Source organism: Cervus canadensis, chromosome 26 (assembly GCF_019320065.1).
Source record: "Cervus canadensis isolate Bull #8, Minnesota chromosome 26, ASM1932006v1, whole genome shotgun sequence".
In the NCBI taxonomy this organism is placed as follows: Eukaryota; Metazoa; Chordata; class Mammalia; order Artiodactyla; family Cervidae; genus Cervus; species Cervus canadensis.
Window position 1 is genome coordinate 20749698 of NC_057411.1, and position 27766 is coordinate 20777463.

At 35.5% G+C, this 27766-nt stretch overlaps 1 protein-coding gene across 1 annotated transcript in view; it reads right to left on the reverse strand.

Annotated features, from left to right (window-relative positions):
• Positions 1-201: 201 nt before the first annotated feature.
• The window catches only part of LOC122428010 (transmembrane protease serine 11C-like), a 60139-nt gene continuing 32574 nt past the window's right edge, over positions 202-27766 (reverse strand). Inside the window, exons 5-9 of the mRNA XM_043447619.1 lie at positions 14064-14102; positions 10281-10452; positions 8752-9011; positions 7564-7706; positions 202-363 (exon numbers count right to left, since the gene is read on the reverse strand). Coding sequence (XP_043303554.1) covers positions 202-363; positions 7564-7706; positions 8752-9011; positions 10281-10452; positions 14064-14102 — 776 coding nt within the window. The remainder of the gene's footprint in view (positions 364-7563; positions 7707-8751; positions 9012-10280; positions 10453-14063; positions 14103-27766) is intronic.

A 27766-nucleotide genomic window follows, 5' to 3' on the forward strand; every position in this document is an offset into this window, starting at 1 on the left:
GGTCCATTGCTATCACTAAATATTTGTCAAAATTTAATACACAAAAAGTTTTCATAATTCTAAAATTATACAGATATGTTTAAATTTGGAACATTCAACGTGCATAAAGAGAGGTGATACTAAGTTAAATATGGTTTGAAGTTACAAACATATTTAACAAGGGCATAATTTTTGAACTTTAATTTACAAAGTGGTTCTGTACTACAGCCCAGTTTTGGACATGATCCAGTCTCGATAATGGGTCACTCGAGTGTAGACTCCAGGCTTGTTTGGAAGGGCACACTCATCTCCCCAGCTTACAATACCAGCAAGGAACCAAGTGCCTTTATTATCTGCACCAACCAGAGGTCCACCAGAGTCACCCTAGAGAGAAAAGGATATATATATAATGACTACAATTTAAGTATGAATATTGCTAATTTTTTTCTCCTGTAGTAAAGACAGGAGAAACAGAAGGAAAAAAGCTAAATATTTCAATATTAAAATGATTCTAGTCAAGAACACTTTTTGATTTTATAATCATGTATTTAAATCAAAGACATCAATATATGTCTTTGGATACAACCATATAATACTAAGAAATACATTTGAAAATTTTCAACTCAATTATTACCCAGAAAAGATAGTTAAGATATTCTTGCTTATATCATCATCAGTATGCTGAAGAATTCTCTGATTATCTCCCCAAACCCTCTCATTTTCACACAGATGTTGAAAAAGAAGTAGTTTATATTTACTACCAGCACTGGGCTATTGCTTTTCCAACCTTGGGGAAACACCTGGATGGCCTCCACTTTTGAAATGTTATTACCAGCATTATACTTGCAGTTTTTTCACTCTATTCCTTTTCAGCCTACATCTGCTCTTCAGCGTCTTGAGAAAGCTAATTTTTGACTCCTCCCTTTTCTCCTAGTGTATTAACTTACCTCCTACTTTCTATCTTTCATTATGTGACTATAGTGCATGAGTTATCCATACCACTACTCTGCCAACAAGATTCTTAACTTCTTACCCTCCTCCCCACTACAATCTGGGCCAACCATACACTGTGAAAGAAAATCTCGTTACAAATTTACATCCTTAAACCAACACCTCCTCCCCTTTAGTTAGGGGTCCCAAGACATATTTCATTCTCATTGTTAAGAAGAGCCAGTAAAAACTCCTCATTTCATAATTTAAAAAAGTTATTATTTATTTTTCAGTTGTGTAAAATACACATAAAATTACCACTTTAACCATTTTAAGTATGCAATTCAATGGCATTAAGTACATTCATATTGTGTGATCATCATCACCACCCATCTCCAGAACTTTTTTCATCTTGGACAACTGAAACTACATCCAGCATTGAATGGTTACTCCTCATTGTCCCCTTTCTCCAGGTCCTGGCAATCACCATTCTACTTTCTGTCTCTATGAATCTAACTATTTCAAGTGCCTCATATGAATGGAGTTGTATAGTATTTGTACTTCTGCGACTGGCTTATTTCACTTAGCATAATGTCTTAAGTTTCATCCATGTTGTAGAGTGTCTCAGAATTTTCGTCTTTTTAAGGTGGAATAATATGTAATTTTATGCATATATCACATTTTGTTTATCAATTTTTCCATCAATGGAAAGTTGTGTTGCTTCAGACTTTTGGCCCTTGTGAATAATGCTTCTATGAATAAGGATATACAAATATCTGTATTCCTGCTTTTAATTCTTTTGGGTGAATACTGGGAAATGGAAATGCTGGAATGTATGGTTCATCTATTTTTATTTGTTTTTGAAAAATTATTACCATGCTGCTTTCCATATAGGCTCACCATTTTATGTTCACACCAGCAACATACAAGGTTCATTTCAGAATTTTTAAAAATTTGATTTTCTCACTTGGAACCTAGTATTTTACTTAGTTTCAAATTGATGGAATAAGTAGAGAGCAACAGGTAGCAATCTCTCCATTTCTTGTCCTTGTCCTTGTCCCTTTTGATTTCCCAGCTCACCTACATCAGCCCACATCTATGTTTACTCTCCTTTTCAGGCAAATGGATGTATTTGGTTCTTTCCAGGGTTAATCCCCTCATCTCTTCTTTGAATCAAGAACTTTGTTTTATCAGTAATTGTTCTGTGTATTTTTTTCCACTATGTCTTCATTTCCTTCACTGCCTTTTCTCTGTAGGCATATATAGTTTTTTGTATGCTTGTTTTGGTTTGTCTACCTGAAAAAAATCACAATATTTCTGGATTTTAAAAGCTCTTCTATTGTTCTAATTATCTTCCTTTCATAAAATGGGACTTAACGTAGTAATAGTGTTAGTCGGTCAGTCATGTCCAACTCTTTGCAACCTCATGGACTGTAGTCTACTAGGCTCCTCTCTCTATGGGATTTCCCAGGCAAAAATACTGGAGTGGGTTGCCATTTCCTTCTCCAGGGGATCTTCCAGGATTGAACCCAGGTCTCCTGCATTGCAGGCAGATTCTTTACCATCGAGCCACTGGGAAGCCCAAACTTAATGTAGTAGTCTATACTGAAGTTTCCAGTTTCTCATTCTTTTCTTCACTCCTTTTTTTAAAATTGAGTTATAATTAACATACAATATTATGTTATTTTCAGGTATATAAAATAGTAATTTGATCTTTTATATTGAATATATTATGAACTGACCACCATGCAAAGTTGTTGCAGTGTTATTGACATATTTCTATGTTCTACTTCATTATTTAATTTACAGTTGGAATTTTGTACCCCTTAATTCTCTTTGCTTATTTCATCTGCCCCCTACTCCTTCCCCTCTGGTAGCCACTAGATTCTTTTCTGTTCCTATAAGTCTGTTTCCTTTTGTTTTTCAGATTTCACATATAAGTGAAATCATATAGTAACTGTTACTCTGTCTTGCTTGTTTCAGTTAGCACAATACCCTTCAGGTCCATCCATGTTGCTGCAGATGGCAAGATTTCACTCTTTTGTATGGCTGAATCATATACCATTGTGTGTCTCTGTGTGTGTGTGTGTGTGTATACACCACATCTTCTATACATTCACTTATCAATGGACACTTAGGAAGCTTCCATATAATAAAGTAGTTATATTTTTAATTTCTTGAGGAACTTCCAACTGTCATCGGTAACAGTTGCACCAATTCACATTCCCATCAACAGTGTACAAGAATTCCCTTTTTTTTTGGCAATCACCAACACTTGTATCTTCTTTTTCATAACTGCTATTTTAACAGGTGTGAGGTGATATCTCATTGTAGCTTTGATTTGCACATCTCTGACAATTAATGATGTTGAGCATCTTTTCATGTGGCAAGGATAGTAGGCAATGGGGGAAAGGCACCCTCTTTAATAAATGGTGATTGGGCTTACTTTGTGTCTCAACTGGTAAAGAATCTGCCTGCCATGTGGATTTTTAGTTTGATCCCCGAGTTGGGAAGATCGCCTAGAGAAGGGAAAGGCTACCCACTCCACTATTCTGGCCTGGAGAATTCGCAAAGAGTCAGACACGACTGAGTGACTTTCACTTTTACTTTCAGGAAAACTGGACAGTTACATGCAAAAGAATGAAACTGAACCATTTTCTTATACCACATACAAAAATACACTCAAAATGGATTAAAGATTTAAATATAAGACCCGAAATCATAAAACTCCTAGAAGAAAATGTAAGCAGTAACCACTTTTACATTGGTTTTAGCAATACCTTTTTTGGATGTCTTCTCAGGCAAGAGTAGCAAATGAAAAAATAAATGAGACTATATTAAACTAATACTCTTATACAACTCACTCAATCTTTTATTCAATTGGTAGAAAAATTCAAAATGGTTTTTCTACCAATGCAGTTTTCCAAACTTTACCAGTAAACAATTGTCGAATTTGATAGACACTTTCCAGCAGTTAACTTGACCTGATGTTATGTGTTAACATCACATAACATACTATTAACCATCCCCTTTTTTTCTGATCCCTGGGCTCTGGTGAGATCAATTTCTTGTGCTTTTCAGTTTTTCTGATCATTCTTATCTCTTACTGTTAGCCCTTTCAAAGCATGTATACCTGAGTTCTGTTACTTAGCTGCTTCTTATTTTATACACTGAGTTATTGAATCCATGCTCATGAATATAACTATTGTCCAGAAGACAATGACTTTTAGGTATATCTCTGGAGCCAGAACTCTTTCCTGAGCTCAAGATTTTTATTTACAATGATATATTGGACATATGTACCTGGATATTCCATAGGCACCTCATATTTTGCAAACCCCAAATGGAACTTTTACCCTCCTCAACCTGCCTCTGTATCACATGCACCATCTCTCCAGTGGCGCTAAGCTTTCCTTATAGTCCAACTCCCACATCCATACATGACTACTGGAAAAACCATAGCTTTGACTAGACGGACAATTGTTAGCAAAGTAACGTCTCTGCTTTTTAATATGCTGTCTAGGTTGGTCATACCTTTTCTTCCAAGGAAAAAGCGTCTTTTAATTTCATGGCTGCAGTCACCATCTGCAGTGATTTTGGAGCCCAAAAAAATAAAGTCTGACAATGTTTCCATTGTTTCCCCATCTATTTGCCATGAAGTGATGGGACTGGATGCCATGATCTTAGTTTTCTGAATGTTAAGCTTTAAGCCAACTTTTTCACTTTCCTCTTTCACTTTCATCAAGAGGCTCTTTAGTTTTTCTTCACTTTCTGCCTTAAGGGTGGTGTCATCTGCATATCTGAGGTTATTAATATTTCTCCCGGCAATATTGATTCCAGCTTGTGCTTCCTCTAGCCCAGTGTTTCTCACGATGTACTCTGCATATAAGTTAAATAAGCAGGATCACAATATGCAGCCTTGACTACTCCTTTCCCAATTTGGAACCAGTCTGTTGTTCCATGTCCAGTTCTAACTGTTGCTTCCTGACCTGCATACAGATTTCTCAAGAGGCATGTCAGGTGGTCTGGTATTCCCATTTCTTTCAGAATTTTCCACAGTTTGTTGTGATCCACACAGTCAAAGACTTTGGCATACTAAATAAAGCAGAAGTAGATGTTTTTCTGGAACTCTCTTGCATTTTTGTTGATCCAGCGGATGTTGGCAATTTGATCTCTGGTTCCTCTGCCTTTTCTAAATCCAGCTTGAACACCTGGAAGTTTACAGTTCACATATTGCTGAATTTTGTGCATTATGTTACTAGCATGTGAGATGAGTACAATTGTGTGGTTGTTTGAACATTCTTTGGCATTGCCTTTCTTTGGGATTGGAATGAAAACTGGCCTTTTCCAGTCCTGTGGCCACTGCTGAGTTTTCCATATTTACTGGCATATTGAGTGAAGCACTTTCACAGCATCATCTTTTAGGGTTTGAAATAGCTCAACGGGAATTCCATCACCTCCACTAGCTTTGTTTGTAGTGATGCCTCCTAAGATTCACTTGACTTCACATTCCAGGATGTCTGGCTCTAGGCGAGTGATCACACCATCATGATTATCTGGGTCATGAAGATCTTTTTAGTACAGTTTTTCTGTGTATTCTTGCCACCTCTTCTTAATATCTTCTGCTTCTGTTAAGTCCATACCATTTCTGTCCTTTTTTGTGTCCATCTTTGCATGAAATGTTCCCTTGGTATATCTAATTTCCTTGAAGAGATCTCTAGTCTTTCCCAGTCTAATGTTTTCCTCTATTTTACTGCACTGATCACTGAGGAAGGCTTTCTTATCTCTCCTTGCTATTCTTTGGAACTCTACATTCAAATGGGTATATCTTTCCTTTCCTCCTTTGCCTTTCGCTTATCTTCTTTTCACAGCTATTTGTAAGGCATCCTCAGACAACCATTTTGCCTTTATACATTTCTTTTTTTGCGGGATGGTCTTGATCACTGTTTCCTGTACAATGTCACGAACCTTCATCCATAGTTCTTCAGGCAATCTGTCTATCAGATCTAATCCCTTGAATCTATTTGTCACTTCCACTGTATACCTGTAAGGGATTTAATTTAGGTCATACCTGAATGGTCTAGTGGTTTTCCCTCCTTTCTTCAATTTAAGTCTGATTTTGGCAATAAAGTGTTCGTGATCTGAGCCACAGTTAGCTCCTGGTCTTGCTTTGCTGACTGTATAGAGCTTCTCCATTTTTGGCTGCAAAGAATATAATCAATCTGATTTTGGTATTGACCATCTGGCAATGTCCATGTGTGGAGTCTTCTCTTGTGTTGTTGGAAGAGGGTGTTTGCTATGACCAGTGCATTCTCTTAGCAGAACACTATTAGCCTTTGCCCTGCTTCATTCTGTACTCCAAGGCCAAATTTGCCCATTACTCTTGACTTCCTACTTTTGCATTCCAGTCTCCTATAATGAAAATGACATCTTTTTGGGGTATTAGTTCTAAAAGTTCTTGTAAGCAAAACACTACAAGAATGCAAACCACTTCAGTATTCTTGCCTTGAGAACCTCATGAACAGTGGATCATATATAAAAGCAAGTAAGGCAAATAGATTGCTTTGTGTTCAGAGATTGAGATGGGTGTGGGGGAATCAAAAGATGATGAAATCATTGATGGTGCTGTCAATGGAGTGGTTGAAATAATAAAACATGGATTCTAGGCTGCACCAATTTAGAAGAGAGTCATGGGGTTGAGGGTGATGGACTGGGAGAAACCTGAGTGAAACAGAATTTAAGTTTGTAATGACTTTGAAGAGTAAGTTTAATGGGACAGTTGGGAAGATGGGAATAAGTAATAAGAAATGATAATTATGTATTACAAGTTCTTGTTTGCATGTCATCTAGCTCCTAGAGTGCAAGAATAATGAGTAAATTGAATGAATAGGATAAGGATCCTTTTGGATTTATCACTGATTCTGCCTGCCTAGATAACTACAGTAGTATTTTTGTTGGTTCTAGAACTATTGCTTATAAACAGCATCAGAAGTATTTGAAGGATATTAAGCATATGGAAAGGAAGCTTGGTGCAGCATTCAAACTAGAGGCTGTGGAATCTAATTTCCTGAACTTAATCTCAGTTTTGTCATTTAACACCTGTGTTAGTTTAGACATTACTTGATCTCTTTGTCTCAGTCTCTTCATTTGAGAAACAGGGTTTATAATAGTAAAGGAAACAGATTTCTCTTTTGTCACAAGATTGTCATAACCCAACTAAATTATTTTTAAAGAGCTTAAAACAGTGGCTAGCTCATGAAGAATCTATATAAATGTTAAATAAATCAAATATTTAAGGTGTTGGAGCCAGCCTAAATCAAAAATCTCTAAATCCTTAGTCCTGTTGTCAGATCCAGTTGTATTTCCCAGTGAAAGAGGACCAGCTGAACTAAAGTTACCAATATTCAGTTGCATCTCTTCATTGCTTATTTGAACTTGATTCTCATCCCCTTTCAGTAAGGGTTATTTAGCCTTTTAATACTTTAATGAGACCTATTATTATATATAAGACGTATAATTTTAATCAGCTACTTTGGCTATAATACATACTTCAGTCCTTAAAGATTATCAGTCTTTTGAGACCATTGAACAGATTAATTGGAAATTAAAAACCATACAAAAAAATCTGTTTGAAAATAGAATAGGCAGATTTACCTGGCAGGCATCGACACTTCCTTCCAGAAACCCAGCGCACAACATCCCAGGTGTGATCGCACCGTCATATACCACTCTCCTGTTGCAGGTCTTGTTATCAATAATCTTCACTAATCCCTTTTGGAGTATATTAGGACTTGTTCCTAGGGGAAAAATTATATAACTTTTTCTAAAGTCAATATTAATCTTCCTGGCTAGGTTATTAGTAGCTAACACTGTGTACAATTTCAAAATCAATGTAAAACATATGTTTTATTTAAACTTGTATTTGTGTGCTTTCTTATCAACAAGGAAATAATGTTATGAACACACCCAGCTACTGTTAAAAATGACCATATTTAGAAATACTAAGTGTGTCCATCCATGTTGATGGAATTTTTTTACTTTTGAATTGTTTTGGAAGTTTATATTTATTACACATATACTTTAGAAAACAAAATGAAAAATTCATACTCCAGAAATATACATTTTGTGATCATTTTCAGATTTTCTGCTATTTGTTACTATAATCCTATCTTGGAATTTGGGGTTTATTTTTTCTGCTTTTAAATGCATTTATGAACACAAACACAACACGCTTACATTATTAGGCTCATGTAAATGCACACGTTTGAATGGTCTTTGCTCAAGTATTGCTTTGTCACAGGAGGCCATTCATTTTACCCCATCAAAAATGTCCAAACTTCTGTGGTGCTTACTTTTTCTATGGTACTTACCTACAGAAAATATGCTGTATAATATTATTTATTATATCTCATGATTATTGTCTGTCTTCTTTTGCCAAGAATGTGAGCTTTGTAAGTGCAGGAAATATTTGCCTATTTTAGTTACTAATATATCTAAATGACTCAGGAAAGTACTTGGAATAAAGGCTGTGATCAAAATAAACATTTATTGAATGAGTAAATGAATAAATGAAATGGAGGTGAATGAATTGCTTATTACTTGAATAAGCAATTCATTCAAAGATTACATTTCTGTAAAAACTGCCATTGTTAAGGGAAGTGAAGTTACATAAAAAAATGCTATGAAATTGTATTTTCTATATGAATGTCATTGAGGTTGGTTTTTTAATCTCCTTTAAAATGACCTAGAGAGAGTACTTCTCAGGTTTAGCTGTGATTCTGAGTATTTTTTTTAAAACTCCTAAAACCCAAACCATATAATGATAGAAGTTTAGGAACTCACCATCAGACTGTAATGTTCCCCATCCAGTGACCACCACATCAGAATTGTGTGGGAATGCATAAGAAGTTTCTGGAAGACATGCTCTTCGGATATTGCTTGTATATAGTACTGGTGAAGACAGACGCACGACAGCAATGTCATTGTTGTGTGAGGGGTAGTGGTAGTTTTCATGAATTATAATATCCTTGACACTTCGCTGTATATGTGGGTCACTTAAAAGGAGCCCGAAACTAACATTCCATTGTTTGGGATCCCTGGCCCTAAAGAGAACAGATTTATTTATTAGAAGTCCTATATATTGGAGTTGTAGGAACTAATCTTATACTTGCAAAAATAGATAGATAAATTTTGAATTCCATAGGGCATATAAATATACAAAAGCAAAGTTGTATGTAAGAAAAAAAGTTAAAATAATGATAGCATGAATAGATTTTGAATAATAAGCTCTATTTTAAAAGGTAACTCATAGAAACTACATTTTATTTTTTTTTGTACAGAAAAGACTCAGGAGGATTTCGAAAGATAAATATAACAATACAAGATAAATAAGATTTAATAAATAGTGTGCAAGGATATGAGACAGAGTAAATTTATGGAAATTAAGGATATAGTCAAAATTCTCCTTTATAATCATTAAAAACTATAAATAGAAAGATAATTCTGATTTTTGCTATTACTTGTTAATCAAGGGTTGTATTCAATACATTAAGCACTGAAAAATAGTGCTGCTGGGACACTTTACAACTCTCAAGTCTGAGAGGAATTTTTGTTTGTTTATAAAACCAGTAAGTGTTATGTAAAGTCAACAGAAATTGGTGACACGAACCCTCAAACAAAAGGGTAAAAAACTTTTAGGTATAAAAAAGCAAACTTTTGGTATAATAATATATCCTTTAAAGAAATAATCATTTCAAACAGAGATATGTATGGAAGGTTGCAGAAGGGGCTAAAATACTTATAAACTGAGCCACTGAACTGAACTGAACTGAAGTAAATTAGACCTAATGTAATAGATGAGAAAGAAACAGAAGGTCTGTATTCAATTTGGGCTTTATAGTTTCCTTATGAAATTGAATTAATTTATGAAATTTGAATTAATTTATGAAATTTGAATTAATCTCCTTATGAAATTGATTCACCTTAGTGACTCTCAACTGAGAGCTATTTTGTCTTCCAAGAGACATTTGCTAATGTATGGAGAGGTTTTTGGTTGTCAGTCTTGAGGGGATGCTACCGACATTAGGTGTCTAGAGGACAGGGATGCTCGAAAGCATTCTATAATGCACAAGATAGCTCCCCACAACAAAGAATTATTTGGTCCAAAATGTGCCGCTGTTGATAACATTGCTAAGTCTGAATATATCTTTTTTTTTTTTTAAAAAACTCATAATTCATTGAGTAATTTTGAGCTATATCTCACAATACTGGACAGTTGGAAGCATAGTTATATGGCTGTATTCTTGAAAGATACCTATCAGACTTTTAGGTACTTGAGTGAATTTGAGAACTTTATGTGGTCCAGAGCTTACTTTACGAAACAGTGAGCAGCAGTGAGAAGCCAGCTGTTACTAATCAGAGTGGCCCCACATCGGTGGACATTTTTCTGTTGAAGACTAGCTTGCCAGGGCCATTCTCCTTCCTCAGCATCCATGCCCCCGGCTATCTTGTTGCCAGAGCGAGTAATTTTGCGATGTCCACAACCTGCCCCAAAATGGAGTCATTAGCACATAATGATATCGATACCACTTATGCATGCCTTCTTAAACAATCTACCTTTCTACAAATAAGCCACTATTAACTTTTAATTGAGAAAAAACACAGTCTTGGAGATGTTAATCCTAATTTGCTGATGTCATGAGATTTCCTGAGAATTCATTCAAAACAGATGGACATCTTTCTCCCCCATCCTCATCCCCTTTGTGTGTGTGTATGTCCTTGCTATGACCTCCTGAAAGAGGTAGGTGGAATTAAATGATTAAATTTGGAATAATTGTAAAACAAATTACAAAGTTGCATGGAAAAATGTGTGCTTTTAAAATTTGTGAACAGTTGTTTAAAGCAATGATTGCTAGGAAGCATTCATAAGAAAATGTGAATGAATGTGAATGAGATACTGATGAGAGAGTAGATAGAAATGTGTTTTACTCGGATAAAAGGAATAATACATGAAGAGAATTAACCCTTTCCCCAAAGTTATATACTTTCCAGTATCAAGACTGTGCTTTAGCGTCAATTTAGGTCCAGAGAAACTGCTAGACTCTAAAGTCTTTAAAGCAAATCTTCAGTAATAGTATAAACTTCACTATTATCCTACCCGTCTGATCCTGTCTCTGATCCTCTTGTCTTACTCCACTTAAAGCACTGAGCTTGTCCCTTAACAATTTATGGTACCTTTTGCTAGAGATTCTCAGCTTCATTAATAAATATTTCTAGAGTGCAAGAACCATACCTTTAAAAATTATATATATATATATATATATATATCTCCAGAACCTAATGGAGAGAACTCATCACATAAAAGAAGCTCAAACAAGTTCTCAAATGTTTGTAGAAATGAAGTCTATATAGTGTAATTCATGAGACATCTTAAGATAAAAATATTTGACTACAAAACCCTTTTGTGTATAAGGTTTGTTCATAAGAATTTGGAGAGTAAATAAAACCTGCCAAAATCAATGCAGTGGTCATTGACTAAAGCAGTGGGTCAGCTGGTGTCAGTTTTACATGCTCCTCCCATCCCCAGAAGTAATTTGGCAGTGTCTGGAAACATTTTTGGTTGCTATAACTGGAAGGAGGCAGTGTTTGGCTATTGCGATCTAGTGGGCAGAGGCCAGGAATGCTGCTAAAAATCCTGTAATGCATGGAACTGTCCTTGAAACAAAAGATTTTCTAGCCCAAAATATTAGTAGTTAAGATTGAAAAGCTCTGAATTAGATAAAGGTATTTGTATCAAGAGTGGGAATATTTAAATTTATTGGAAAGGTTAGATGGTCAATTGTTTCATAGAGATGTTATGCATTATATGTGACAAGATGTATCCTGAGATATTCTTTCCGGAGTGTGGAAAGGATTAGAAACACAGAAGAGGGACATGTAGACTTTTAAAAGGCCTTCACTAGCCTCTTGAAATCTTTAAGCTTACATATTGCTTCTGATTCTAGATTGTTCTCTTTGGTGAGACACAAACTTCAGTTTGTTAAGGCATCCTCTTCACAAGCATCATTGAGTTGAATCAGGACATTTGTGGTTGTTATTTTTGAATGAGAGAATCCTCATATTGACTCACTGAGTATGACTCTTTTTTCTTTCCCTCTTTCTTTCCACTCCCTTACCATGGACGCTGCTGAGGATAAAGCAAATAATGCAGAACCTAAAACTACAAGGGTTCCTCCGGATCCTCCCTTCTGTTTGAACAACTCCTAAAGGAAGTTGGCTTTTACTCAACGTCTTTCAGAGGAATGTGAAAACAAAGATGCTCTCTGGGCTAGTAGAACCTCCCCTGGGTGACTCTACTTCCCTGTTACTGCTCTTACTCAGAATTTTAATCTAATTTACATCCATGTACCAATTTTCATTCCAAGATTTTACTTATTCATAATTGCTTCGGTTAAGCTTTTGGATGCCACCTCTGCAGTATTATCTTGTTATTATCTTTGCAAAATCTTACCTGGCACCTTAGAGCTTTTGTTCTGTCTAAAAAAGTCTTATGGCAAATTTCAAGGATTTAAAGAATACAATAAAGGCTCTCTGGGTGATAGTTTCAGAAACATCAGATAATCTACCAAGCTTTAACAGCCTCTCTACCCTTCTAACTTCTACTCCATCACTTTTTACTACACTTACTTTTTTTTTTTATTGAAGTATAGTTGATTTGCAATGCTGTGTTAATTTTTGCTATATAGCACAGTGATTCAGTTATACATACATACATATATACATATATATATGTATATATATACATACAGTTATACATACATACATGTATACATACATACATATATATGTGTGTGTGTGTGTGTGTATATATATATATATATATATATATATATATCCTTTTTCCATTATGGTTGATCACATGATATTGAATATAGTTCCCTGAGCTATACAGTAGGACACTGTTGTTTATCCTATTACTGCACTTTAATATGTCACTTTATGTCACACGCCACTCTACTCTCTTTTCAACCCTGTTTGATTTTTCTTGCTTCTCCCTTCTCCCCTTTTATTTAAAGTCGAGTTAAAATCTCAGATAAACCAAATCAAATTCGGATATTGACATAGATGGTTGTTCAGTGTTCTAGTCGGGGGGATGCACAGATTGGCTGATCTCTTTCTTATCACTGCTTTTGTTCCTATGTTGAGTACTTCTCTCTACCAACCTGACAGATTCCTAATTTTGGATTTTGCTCATATCAGTACTGAAGTTTTGAATAGGAATAATTGAGCTTTAAATGTCTTATTAGTTGCTAAATGGTTGTTTCATCAAAATATATCACCGAGGAAAGCAATCTAATACAGATTTGGGTTTAAATATTACCCAGGTTGCTCAGGAATGACCACGCTGTGACTGAAGGATAGCCATTGGGGTTGGTGTCACCTCGCTCTGGAGGGCGATTCCTCTAATCCAGCTGCTACAGTCAACCTCAGGTAAGAGGAGTGCTTCTCCCCGACACTGTGCTCCAGGTTCTAGTAACCTTGGGGATCACATTTCTTAAAGCGCCTAGCAGAAGAGTGGGAGCAAAAGGCCTTAGCCAGCAAGGAGCTGCTTGTATGTAAGGCAGCTGACTTCTCAGCACACTAATGGACTTGGCTTCCAGGATCAGAATTCCACAGCGAGCTCTTAGGCCTGCAGTTTTCATTGGCAGAATAGAAAATGCAAATAGCTGACATCTTTTGAGTACTCACTAGGAGTGTGTACTCTTTTTAAGTACTGACTTGTACCTCCCCTTATCATCACAATACCTTGGAACTGAAGGTCTGAGAAGTTAAGTAACCCGTGTAAATTCATCCAGTTAGGAAGTGGCAGAACTGGGGCTCAAAACTAATGTGTAGCTACGTTTAGATTCTGAGTTTTTAATTACCACTGCTTAGATCCCCTCTGCCAGTATGGCATGAGATGATGTGTTCCTCATTTTAAATCCATGGTATCAGTCAATGTAAGACCATCTACAATCACCTTCACACAGTTTTTAAAAGAAGGCTTCCCATTGCCCCTTTATGCATACCACATTAACTCTCAAGTGAAACTTCTTTCTTTTTTTGCCATCTAAGAAATTTTTTACTAGAAAATAACTCTTTATTAATGAACTTACATGTATGGAGAAGATTTTCTGCCATTGGCATTGCAATATCTAAATGTCAAGGGAGAAGAAAATGGACACAGTTAGATTTATGAACACATTTAAAAAATATTAATATTAACTATTTTGCTTTAGAGAACACATTCTATAGGCATAATAATTTTAGTCAGTCTTGACTATGCAATTTCTATGTTCATAGGTTAGCATAGAGAGTAATAAAATCTTAGTATTTATTATTCTGCTTCTAAAAAGACTCTCAAGTCCCCCATTACAATTTATTTGAGAAAGAAGTCTGGGTCCTCAAAAATACTAAAATATATGAAAAATGGTGATCTTTCACCACATCTTGAATACAAATCACCAAATACTAAATGCATTTAACACTTTTTTTTGGTGCCACTTTGCATGCTCTTGGCCCAATTATCTCGGCCACAGTATGGTTACCAGTTCCACACAGATTTGGATCTGCTCATTTCAGGAGTAACAAATGACTTTCCCAAGTCAGTGCCTAGGACTTTTCAGTTTCTGCTAGAAGGAAACCACTGGACATTCCCAGATGGACAATAGGAGAGAGGGGCAGTAACTCTGTTAGAGTCAGAATAGGATGAAAGCTGATGCAAAAATGTTTCCCCTGTTAGTCACAGGGGAAATAAAATTCATAATGTCCAGTGAGATGAAGCCAGGGTTGCTGCTAGTAATGGTCAGCTTCCTCTCCCCATTTTACTCTTCCTGTCCTTTATTCTTTCTCAAATCAGTTACTGCATGCAAGTCTCTGTCTCAGGCTCTTCTTTTTGAGAAAGCAAGTTATGACACTAAAATAACTAAATAACAGAATAAATAATGCTTGCAACCAGGAAAGAGTGATATGTTGTTACATTTAGTGAATTTTTTGGTGTTACATGCATTTTGCTGTATTTTGCTCATTTAGAGATCAAGACATTTTGTATAGTAAGTTTCCATTATTCAGAACATTCAGTTAAGCGTGCCTTTCCACTTCTCATTCATTTTGGATAAAAATATATTTTAACAACAATTTCCTACTCATTCCTAGATATCTAGGGAATACTCTAGAGTAAGATTTACTCCAGATAGTTTTGTTATACCTCTCCAATTCCTGCAGAATTGCAAACCTGTTTAATTCATGTGCAAACTGTGTGAGGAGAGGGTGAGTAAATGAATTATAATTATGTCCCAAGTTTCAGATGCAGAGAACTGTAAACCTATGAGGCATTTCTTCTTAAGAGTTGCTCTTGAAAAAGAAATCACCAGGTATTCTATGAGTTAAATAGTATAATGCCAATGCAGGTTCATTTTTTATTATGCTCTTGATTTCTATAAATCCAGAGGGAGTATCTAGTTATATATGCCAATGACAATTACACTCTTACATTAGGTTGCACAATGAATCAGGGAGACAAAAGAATTCTTTACCAGAAAGTCAACCAGCCTGAACAAAAAGGCAGGAGCAATTCAGCAGTTAGATGGACTATGAATAAGTATGAGCCACACCTGCTTAAACAGGTGGCATAGCTCCATCTAATCCTTTATGACTGCTTTCCAGAAACGAATTTTTATTCAACATCATACTTGTGCAGTTTGATTTTGAGCTTTATGTGATTGGTAAAATATATCAAACTGCATTAATAATTAATAATTAAACTCCCATAATTCAATTGGAAAACTGTTTATTCCTGCATCTTAAGAATTAATTGTTTAGAAATCCTAATTTATTGACAGACTTTCTTTGAGATTTTCTTTATTGATGCATGACTTTCTAAAAAGAAGAAATGTCTTTAAATTAGAACTTACTTTTAATAGCTGTATTATTTTAGAGCTTAAAATAACAAGTATATCTTGGGTAGGTGGAAGACAGGATGATGAATTGGGAAATGACTGGAGCCATCATTGTTTTTGTCTGAGTCACTGCTATGGCTGTTTGTGTTTCTATCCTAACCCCATGAGCCCCTGGCTCAACACTTGAGGGCTGGGACTCCTACGGATTTTCCTCTGAATCAGGGAGTCAGTGCTGTAACCTAAGATAATCTGTTTACAATGTACCACATAAAGGAAGTGACGAAAAACAATGGCATTGCCCTTGCTAAGGGGGAGATTCCAGCAAAGAATAATATGACAAAGCAGTTTTAAAAAGCAGCTCAGCTAATTTTAGCATTGGTCTTCTCCAGTGGGCCGGGAATCTAAGAAGGGACATAGACCCTGTCCTCAATGAACTTGGAGTGCTGTGGAAGAGATGTATAATTAAATAGATGATATCATGTGATAAGTACTATGTTAGATGTATGCATAGAAAATTGGATGCACCTAGCATAGAGGGATGATGGGGAAAATCGTAACAGTTGACAACAAACATTCTTTTGGGGAGGAGTCAAAGAATTAATTTTACTGGAGCAAAATAGGCATAATTCACTTACTACTGAAGATTATATTAGGATCTCCTGGAGAAGGGAATGGCTACCCACTCCAGTATTCTTGCCTGGAGAATTCCATGGACAGAGGAGCCCGGTGGGTTACAGTCCATGGATCACAAAGAGTTGGACATGACTGAACAACTAACAATTTTACCTTTTCACTTTCATAAGTGCTCTCTAAATGGACTTTTGGATCTGTATTGTTGCAAATCCATGAAACGTTACAAATCCATGACTATTATTTCTTATTTGGTGTCCTTTTGAGGTTAGGAAGTAAGAAATGCAATTTTGGATGCACTGGTAAGAATGAGGATTCTAAAAGTCTGCTATCCAGTGAATATTTTATTTCTTAAGAAAGAAGCCTGAAACATAATAATAATGAAAACTGAGCTATATGGTTCCAAGAAGGAAGAATTTTATAGTAGCAGTGGATACATTTATAGTATAAATTTTACATATACCATGGGCTTTAACTCCACTTAGGTGAATTTATGGGGCTTTCCTGGTGGCCCAGATGGTAAAGAATCCACCTACAATGCGGGAGACCTGGGTTTGATCCCTGGGTTGGGAAGATCCCCTGGAGGAGGGCATGGCAACCCACCATTCTTGCCTGGAGAATCTCCATGGACAGAGGAGCCTGTGGGCTGCCGATCATGGGGTTGCAAAGAGTCATACATGGTTGAGCGACTAAGCAGGAATGCAGGTAAAGTTATTACTTTACATGAATCCAGTGTTAAATTAATTGATTAACCCTACTTTTCAGATAGTTTTCCTAGGGTTACAGCAGTAAAAATATAGAGGAGATCAGCTGAATTATCTTACAAAGTGTGTTTTATGAGCTATTTTAAAATATTGATGTAGTAAATTTCTGAAAACCTATAAATATACAGGATCTTACTGAGCAAGATAATGCTACAAATAAAATTGTTTTTTGACACAGAAATGATCATCTCCTACCATGTAAGTTTATTCACAATATATTCACCAAAAAAGCTACCCTGGAACATTAATATGACTGATCTACGTTGAAAGGCAAACGAACAGAGCATGGACCTGGATTGTGGTTGAACAAAATCTGAGTCCCCCATTCACTCACTGCAGGTTTTGAATAGTCACTTGGCTGCATATTTAGCCTCAATAGATCCTTTTCTTTATGTTGCTAATAGACTGAAAATTATCTCTGTGGTTTGATATTATATATCATTTATAATACTATCAAAGTGGTGTAGATTAGTTATTCACAGTACAGGTCTTCGATATGTTTGCCATTCTGACTCTGAAGATAAAATTTAAAACTATTTTATTTATATTTAAATGATTATTTATAAATCAATTAAATAACCAGATGTATACACAGGTGGTAGCTTGAAAGGTAGAACTATTCATTGAAGGAAATATGAAAGATAAGAAGCATCTATTTTTATTTGGATATTACAAATGCTTCTCCAATGACTTTGTTGGTTTTGTTTTGGAAGCAGTAAAAAAGATTGCCATAATGAGGAGAGGACAGTACATGTACTGAGAAGTATCTTTAGACAATTATGTTGATGTAGGACTCAGTGGATAAAGTTGGACAGGAAGTTAATATTTAAGATGAGCATTTTCAGCTTGGAGAGTTTCTAGTCTGGCTCTCCCACATACCTACACACTTGGTGGAGTTTGCATTTTGATGCTATAGCTCTCATATTGCATCCCACAGAGAATGACTTTGTGGATTTCTTTCATTTCATGCCCATTTATTTCTTTGAGACTCATCTTAAGATGTAGCTTCTCCATGAAGCTTTCCTTCTTATCTCCCTCTTCTCAAATAATTCCTTAGCTTCATATTGCCTTGCCAATTTGGATATAGTAGTTTTTTATTCAAAATAACCATCACCTGGTAATATTCACTTGTTCATTCTGAACAAACTAAATTCTTTCTCTGAAACTTATTTCAAGTTTCTTGTTTTAAATATATCTTTCCTAAAGTAAAAATTCTTCTGGGAACTGTATATATTTAAAAAATACAGAGAAATAATGTTCAGGCAGTGATTAATAGATTCAATTACAACTATGACAGAATTTACAGACTTATTTTATGCATTACTTGTGAGTAAATCCATGACAATTACATGGTTTTTGAAGTTGAACAAGTGAGCTGTCATTCTAGACAAACCACAACTATGTTTTTCTTACTCAGAACATGTAGGACTCGTGTGTTTCTTTGGAAATTCTACATAGGAGACAAAAAATGCAGAGAGTATAAAGATACTCTATTTTACAAGAATAGAAAAATTGGTTTTGGAGAAATTTCTGAAATTTTTAAGTTTCTTTGTGGCCTGAATTGACAAACTTGAGAAAGATTTTCCTTTTTTTTTAAAAAAGGGCTTTTAATATTTTTAATGCCTTATATTGTCCCTGATTGATTTTATCTCACATTATGAGCTTTAATAAAGGCTCTTCAATGCATATTTTATCAGAAACAGAAATCAATTTGAGGGGAAGAAAATATTAAAACTGGCATTTGGTATATGGTACTTTCAGCTTTTTAATGCAGGAATTAAAGACTCATATGCAACTTATCAGTAATAAAAAAGAAAAAATCAAACTGGCTTTGCACATAATTTTAGTACCTTCACAATCTTACATAAAGTGTTTATGAATGTCAAAAGGTTTCAGGCTTCTGGAACAGAAGATAAAATATTATTATGTTTTAGTAGGAGTAATCCATTATGCTAGTTTGAAAAGATGTCCAAATTTTTCAAAGACATTAAAAAAAATGTCTTTTTTTATCAAGACTTTTTATGAATGTCTTTTTATTCATAAAAAGACTTTTTATGTCTTTTTATGAATCAAAACTCATAATATGACTCATTTAAATAATATTTGTTATGCAGCAACTCAGAGATCTAGGAACATGAGAGAGAGGAGCCAAACTCATCAGTGCAATTAAAAAAATGATCATTTTGTTATAATAGTGCATTCAGATGCAGATGCCATAAACTACACTTATGTACTCTGGTACCCAATTTCTACCAAAGGTAATATCTTGCAAAGATGTTGTAAAGGTTAACATCTTCAAAACTATACTACAATATCATAGCCAGGATATTGACATTGATGGTGCTAAATTACAGAACATTTCCATCACCACAAGAATTCGTCACATTGCTCTTTTATAGCCACACCTGTTTTTTCCCACTCTACTCCTTTCTTAGTCCCTGGCAAACACTAATTTATTTCCCTTTCTGTAATTTTGTCACTTCAAGGATGTCATATATTCATAAAAATAGAAACATACAGGATGTAACTTTTTGGACTGGCTTCTTTAAGTATTCAATTTCTTTTTTTTTTGTTGAGAAGTATTCCATGTCATGATGTACCTGAGTTTATTTGACCATTACTTGTTGAAGGATACCTAGGTTGTTTCAGTTTTTGGCTATTAGGAATAAAGCTCCTATAAATATTCATGCATAAATTTTTGTTTGAACACAACTCACTATTTGTCTGAGATAATGACAAGGAGTGCCACTGCTGGGTTATATGGTAGTTGCATGCTTGCTTTTTTTTTGAGAAAGTACCAAAGAGTTTTCCAGAGTGAATGTACCATTTTACATTCCCACAGGCATTGTATGAGTGATTCAGTTTCTCCTCATTCTTGCTAGAATTTGGTTTTGTCATTATTTTAAAAAATTTAGCCATCTCATAAGTGTGTAGCAATATCTCATTGCAATTTTAAGTTGCATTTCCTTAATTGCTAACGATATTGAGCATCTGTTCATGTCTTTATTTGCCATCTGTATATTCCTTTTGGCCAAATGTATCTTCATGTCTTTTCTCCATTTTCTAAATGGATTGTTTGTTTTCTCAATGAGTCTTGATAGTTCTTTTTATATTCTAGACTCTAGTCATTTGATGTGTAGGTGCAAATATTTTTTCCAAGTGTGTAGTTTGTCTTTTCCTCCTCTTAACAGGTTATATTACACAGAGAAAAATTTGAACATTGATGAAGTACAATTCATTAGTTTTTCTTCTTATGAAACATGCTTTTGGTGTCAAGTCTAAAGAACTCTATCTAGCCCTAGATGCCAAAGATTTCCTCCCATATTTTTTCCTAAAAAATATGATCTTGTATATCAATTTGGAGACAGTTGCTATCTAATTGAATCTTTTAATATGTGAAGATGATTTCTCCTGTACCTTTGGAAGTTTGGGGTCTGCTGGCCTCTTCAGTTCCAATTTCAGGATATATAAAACAAACCCGGGAGTCTCACCATGTTGTTGAGCCCTGAGGTCACTAGCCAGTCTGGGCTCTTCTTATATCTGTTTTATTTGTAATACTTAGGGGTCTAAACTGTATTTAGTGAGAGAAATATGGAAAAGTGTATCCACTCCATCTTCTTAGAAGGTAACATTATGTATCCTTTATTAAATATTTATAAACATTTTTTTCTCCTACCTTTTCATCTGTTCTCGATGAAGTTATCATCTCACTGATTAATCAGACTTAAAACTTGGATGTTGTATTCCATTCTTTTCACTGTTATGTCTCATATCCAGTCTTAAGTTCTGTCAATTCTATAAATATAATCTCTTGACATGTTTATTATTTCTAATATTATTTTCACTATTATATTTCAGGTTTTTAATTCTTCACACCTGGACAGTTGTAACTCTTTCCTAACTGATCTCTTTGCTTAAAGACTCTCCCCACTAGTTCATCTCACACAATATTATCATATAAAAAATTTAGAAAAGAGAGCTTTGACTACATGTCTTTCATGATTTAATGGATTTTAATGGACCCTTTATAACTACCAAAGCACAAACTCTTTAACCTAAAACTAATCACTTTTAATATATACTATATTATAACACACTCAAGCTAAGCATGTGGAATTCTGTGGCTTCAAAGGCTTAAGTTCCTGGGAAATGAAAGGCAGCCAGGACAGACTTGAAAAGAGATTGGAGAGTTGCTCTAGCTATATGCACAGTTGGACTCTTAGGAGTATGTAAGGCAAGTGGGATTTCCAAAAGCCCATAATAAATCTGAGTTTATTTGGGGTTGATGATAGCTTACAGTGCTCTCTGGCAGTCTGTACTAGTCAGAGTTCTCTAGAGAAACAAATATATTGTGAGGAATGGGCTCACAGGCAATTACGGAGGCTGAGAAACCCCACAATATGCCATTTGCTAGCTGGAGACCAAGAGAGTGCTGTCATTCCAGTCAAAGGCCTGAGAAATGCACTGTCAGTTTGAGGGCAGGAGAAAACCAATGCTCCATTTCAATCAGCCATGCAAAGAGAGAGAATTCACTCTTCCTCTATCCATTTGCTCTGTTTAGGCCCTCAATGCTCACCTATATTGGGGAAGGCAATGAGTCAGTCCACCAATTCAAATGCTGATGTCTTCTGAAAACATCCTCACAGAAGCCAGGAATAACATTTAAACAGATATCTGGGCACGTGGAATGGCACAGCCAAGTTGGCACAAAATTTACCATCATATAACCTCAGATGAATAATGCCAGGCTTTAGTCAGGACAGTAGTTTCTGGTTTGCAGATGTTAAAAGCCATGGGTACAAGGACTGTGTGCTCAATGGTGCCTGACTCTTTGTGACCCCATGGACCATAGCTTGCCAGGTTGGTCTGTCCATGAAACTTTCTAGGCAAAAATACGGGAGTGGGTTGCCATTTCCTTCTCCAGGGGATCTTCCAAACCTAGGGATCAAACCCATGACTTTTGTGTCTCCTGCATTAGCAGGCAGATTCTTCTACTACTGTGTCACCTGGGAAGCCATGAGTACAAGATTCCAGTAATTTTATGGGTAGGTGACGAGAGCTAAGACACCAGTCCAAATGGCTAAGTTTCTAAGAGAAACTTCAGCTTGAGAATGAAAATGTAAAAACTACAAATTGCTAAAACAGAAATTGTTGTACAATACAGAATAGAGAAGCAGATTGGGAATTCAGTCACAGAGTATCAAGGGAAAGATATGATGCAGATAGCATAGGGCAGAAATTCAGGATTCATCTCAGGTATACTGGATCTAAATTGGCAAGATGAATTTAGAACTTCACTGAAAAATCTGTGGGGTCTGGTCAGCTAATAGGATGCCTCTTTTGATCTAGAGTGTCAGTCATTCTAGTTAATCTAACAGGTAGTTCAGGCAAGTAACTGAATTGGCTCACTAGATATAGTGTTTTAGCATTAATCATTTAAACTTAGTGTTAACCATCAAAAATAACTGTTGTAAATTATGTTTTTTCCTTTTTAAAGATTAGAAAATAAGGATGATTCATTTGGAAGATCATTCTTAGTTCATGGACAATTTTGTGGCAGTGTCTCTTGTGGGCCCTATTGATAGTGAGTCTTTTAATGAAATGACTATTAATAAGTTTTAAATTCTTTTAAATATATGGACAGTGTCTAATAGTTGTATCATTCAATAATATAAATTTCACACTTGCATTTGTAAAATAACTTAAATATTATTTGAAACAAGTTCCTGGCTTTATTGAAAGACATTTTGAATTGCCAACAGGAATAGTGCTCCATATCTCTTGGTAAACCTAGAAACATATTTTCTGCAATAAAGTCAACAATCAGGAAACAAGGATATCTGAGAAGTCAAAAGCTATCAAAAAATATATCAAAATATCAAAGATATATCAAAAGATATATCAAAAATATCAGCTCACTAAAGCTTATATAACTGAACAAGGAAGCTCAACACACCTTTACTGAAAGGTTATTTCATTTTTCCAATTTTAATATAGAAATTACTATAAAATATTTTAAGATATTTGAAATGAATTTGAAGAAGGTAGGAGAAAGAACAGAGAAAATAAAAGTGACAGCAAGAATTCGACTTGACATTGAAGTATGAAAATAAACAAATATGAGAGCTCAAAACTGCAATATTGGGGTTCATTTGGTGAAGGCATTAATATCTCTTCATTCCCTAAATGCTCTGAGGGCACTACAATATCCACTCTAAATTAGTGGATGTCCATAGTAATGTCAAAGAAGAGGTGGTAGGTTTGAGAAAGATTTTTGTAAACATATAATTTTAAAGAGAATTTTTATGTTTTGTTAAAAAGATGAAATATAGATTCTTCAGGAAATTTGCCTATTTAGAAAGACGTATTTTAAAGAATTGTCTGTGGTCAAGGTCTTATACTACTGAGATTATTTTAAGAGATACTTTGCAGATAAAACATGTTTGTGGAGCTGAAGATGGGTCCTTGGTTGAAAAAGGACACTGTGGGGGGCAGCATACTTTAAAAAAATGTCCTCTAGAATTTAAGAATTATTGGATAAAGTTTCTTAAAATGTGTTACAAATGAACCTATGCAGCATCTCAGGATCAAGCCACATGAAAAAGGTGTGTTCTACTAACATGATTTATATCTAAGCATTAGCCAGTTACTCACAAATGAGTGCAAGACCAGAGTTTCAGTCTTCTTGTAAAACCTTTAATAGTGGGTCAGGATGATCATCCTTGTGTATGAATTTATATTAGTTCTACATAATTTGAGTTTTTACTTTAACCAATTATGATTTAGCATAAGCACTTAAAATATTTTTCATGCTTAATCAGTAGATGGTTAAGTATAGCAGTATGTACAAAGCATTTTTCTGCAGGAAATAATAATTACTTTTTAAAACAAGTTACAGTCATATCCTTAAGTATGCCCATTAAGTATGCCCTTAAGTATGCCCATCGAAAAGTCATGAGCATTCAACTTTATAAATAGGCATTTTATTAAAAACCTCACTTCAGCTTATGAGGCTATTTTTTTGTTTTTACAAAAAATGACTTTGATTTTTCCTTCCAGAGTTTCCAGGAGAGAAACACAATATGGTCATCCTTGCAGTTGTATAGTTGGTACATCTAGCATTATGTTTTCTTCTTAGCTCTTGGCTTAACAGTTTACGGCAGTGATAGTCAAGTGCATCATATTGTGAGATCGACTTGCTGGGTGATATATCACTTGCAATGCTTTACTTGTTTTTTCTTTCTTTACATTAAAATTTTAATTACATGAATATAAGTCAAATTGCCAACTACCAAGGATCATTGAAAAAGCAAGAGAGTTCCAGAAAAATATCTATTTCTGCTTTCTTGACTATGCCAAAGCCTTTGACTGTGTGGATCTCAGTAAACTGTGGAAAATTCTGAAAGAGATGGGAATACCAGACCACCTGACCAGTCTCTTGAGAAATCGATATGCAGGTCGGGAAGCAGCAGTTTGAACTAGACATGGAACAACAGACTGGTTCCAAATAGGAAAAGGAGTATGTCAAGGCTGTATATTGTCACCCTGCTTATTTAACATATATGCAGAGTACATCATGAGAAACACTGGGCTGGAAGAAGCACAAGCTGGAATCAAGATTGCTGGGAAAAATATCAGTAACCTCAGATATGCAGATGACACCACCCTTACAGCAGAGAGTGAAGAGGAACTAAAAAGCCTCTTGATGAAAGTGAAAGAGGAGAGTGAAAAATGCTGGCTTAAAGCTCAACATTCAGAAAACTAAGATCATGGCAGCTGGTCCCATCACCTCATGGGAAATAGATGGGGAAACGGTGGAAACAGTGTTAGACTTTATTCTTTTGGGCTCCAAAATCACTGCAGATGGTGACTGCAGACATGAAATTAAAAGATGCTTACTCCTTGGAAGGAAAGTTATGACCAACCTAAACAGCATATTAAAAAGCAGAGACATTACTTTGCCAACAAAGGTCCGTCTGGTCAAGGCTATGGTTTTTCCAGTGGTCATGTATGGATGTGAGAGTTGGACTGTGAAGAAAGCTGAGCGCCGAAAAATTGATGCTTTTGAACTGTGGTGTTGGAGAACACTCTTGAGAGTCCCTTGGACTGCAAGGAGATCCAAGCAGTCCATCCTAAAGGAGATCAGTCCTGGGTGTTCATTGGAAGGACTGATGCTGAAGCTGAAACTCCAATACTTTGGCCACCTCATGTAAAGAGTTGACTCATTGGAAAAGACCCTGATGGTGGGAGGGATTGGGAGCAGGAGGAGAAGGGGATGACAGAGGATGAGATGGCTGGATGGCATCACCGACTCGATGGACGTGAGTTTGAGTAAACTCCGGGAGTTGGTGATGGACAGGGAGGCCTGGCTGCGAATCATGGGGTCGCAAAGAGTCGGACGCGACTGACCGACTGAACCGAACTGAACTGAAATATCATATGTATGCTCTGTTTTGATTCTTAAGCTATGAAATAACAAGATCATGTAACCATGACCTTATAATTTATAAAGGACATTATAAAAGAAAAATTGTGTTAACTAATTATAACTATTGAGGTTAACATCTCTATTTTTAAAAGAATGTAATATTGTTTAAGCATAAAGCATAAGTGAATATAAATTTAGGGGTTTGGGAATGCTTAAAGTCTTTTACCATTGAACCCACATGAGAGATTTTTCAGAAAACTATATGTTGTTTTCTAGGTTTTATGCTCACTGGTCAATTTGAAAAATCCTCTGAACTAGTAAGTTTATAATTGATGGAGAAAATGTTGATCTCTCACTGAAGAATACACATAAATACTGTTAGTACCTAGGACAGTAGTTGCAAGTGTCATTTTCTTGGAATTCATGAGTGAGTGGGAAATTAAATTACATGTTATGCTCACAGTTCTTAGCAATTAAGGTATTCTTTACATCTTAAATCTGGGGATAACAATGTTTGCTAGAGTGTATATGTGCCAAACTTGCCATCATCCTTTCTCAATTGGTGTTCTGGAAGGGGATTAAGCTCAAAAATCCTAGGTGGCTTTTGTTTTGATGAAACTTTTATGCACCTAAAATATAATCCAGATGATTCAGAGTTTATGCATATTGTTATTCTACATGTACTCTTCTAAGCATAATAATATAGGAACACTGGAAACTGTATTCAGCAATTCATTGTAGCTTAGAGCACTGGTCAGTGATGTCTTTTTCCTCTATGTTAGCAGCTTGTATGAAAATGAAATCCACAACCTTGACATACTTAGTGGGTGCTAAGCAACCCAACTAAGCAGGCAGCAATAAGGTCAGGTTATTCAGTAAGATGCTATGACAGCAACCTTGGCACCTAAATAAGCTTTCATAAATCCCTAAACCAGAGACCAATTTATGTGGTGACCAGTGAATATTCATAATCTCTTTAAGTAAGAACTGTCTTGAATGTGAGCTTTGTGTTAAGTCACTTCATTGTGATTTTGGAGGCCTAGCCCAGTTAGCTTCTGAGTTTGATCCTGCACCTGTGAATGCCCAGTCAGTTTCATGAGACATCTAGCTTCTGATGAGAGGTGATGGAGGAGAGAGAGGGAGTTTCTAGGCAACAGGTGGAGGCTAAGACAGTACCAAAGCACCATATGTACTTAAGTGTATTGCCCTTACCATTCACTATTCTTCAGAAACTTGTAGGATGCACTGTAATAAATAAAACTACAGAGAAAAGCCATAAACCTAGAAAATACCTTCAGCAAGTTCATTTTCCTGGGATCCTATGTAATGTTTTTAAAGTCTGGAGGAATACCAGGAATATAATTCTGTTTCTTTACTACGTGAGCTTATGCTTTTAGCAGATGACTTTCCAAAAATATATCCTTGGTGGTGAATTCTCTATAAATTGGAGAACTGCTTTATTTCTCTGTGATTTTTTTTTTTGAGGTTATCAGAGGTTGGATAAGCTATATGAGAAGGAAGGCTCTACAACAGAGCATTTAATATAACCTGAGGAGAGTCACATTTCAACAACATGACAGCTTTTTATTCAGGAGAAGCATATTCAGGTTTTGCTTTTTGATCCTTTTGCTATTCCAGACAAATGAACACTTGGAGTAGATTTTTTTCCACAAACATTTAGTCCTTCCTGTAGGCTAGGGATACTTTTTTTCCCTTGATCATATTAGTTGTAGTGGAGAACTGAAAGCCTAGCTTAGATGTGCCAGGCATTGGCTGTACTTTCATCAAGACCAGAGAAACACTGATCATCCTGGGAATGGAGAATGTGTGTCCCTGTCTTTTAGAAGCTGTCTTCCACAATATTGTCACATGACCAAGAATAAGAATTAGATTATATATAGGAGTGAAAGAAATGAAGTCCATTAAAGGCCTATCAAGGAATAAATTTGCTGTTAAGGAGATTTAAACTCAATTTCTGGAATTTGGGAGTCTAGATTCTTGAGACATCCAAACGAACTTATGGAGAAATCATGACCCACAGAACAAGCCGTAAGAGTTCGAGTTTAAGATTGTCTTGTTTTGCAAAGAAAACTTGGGAC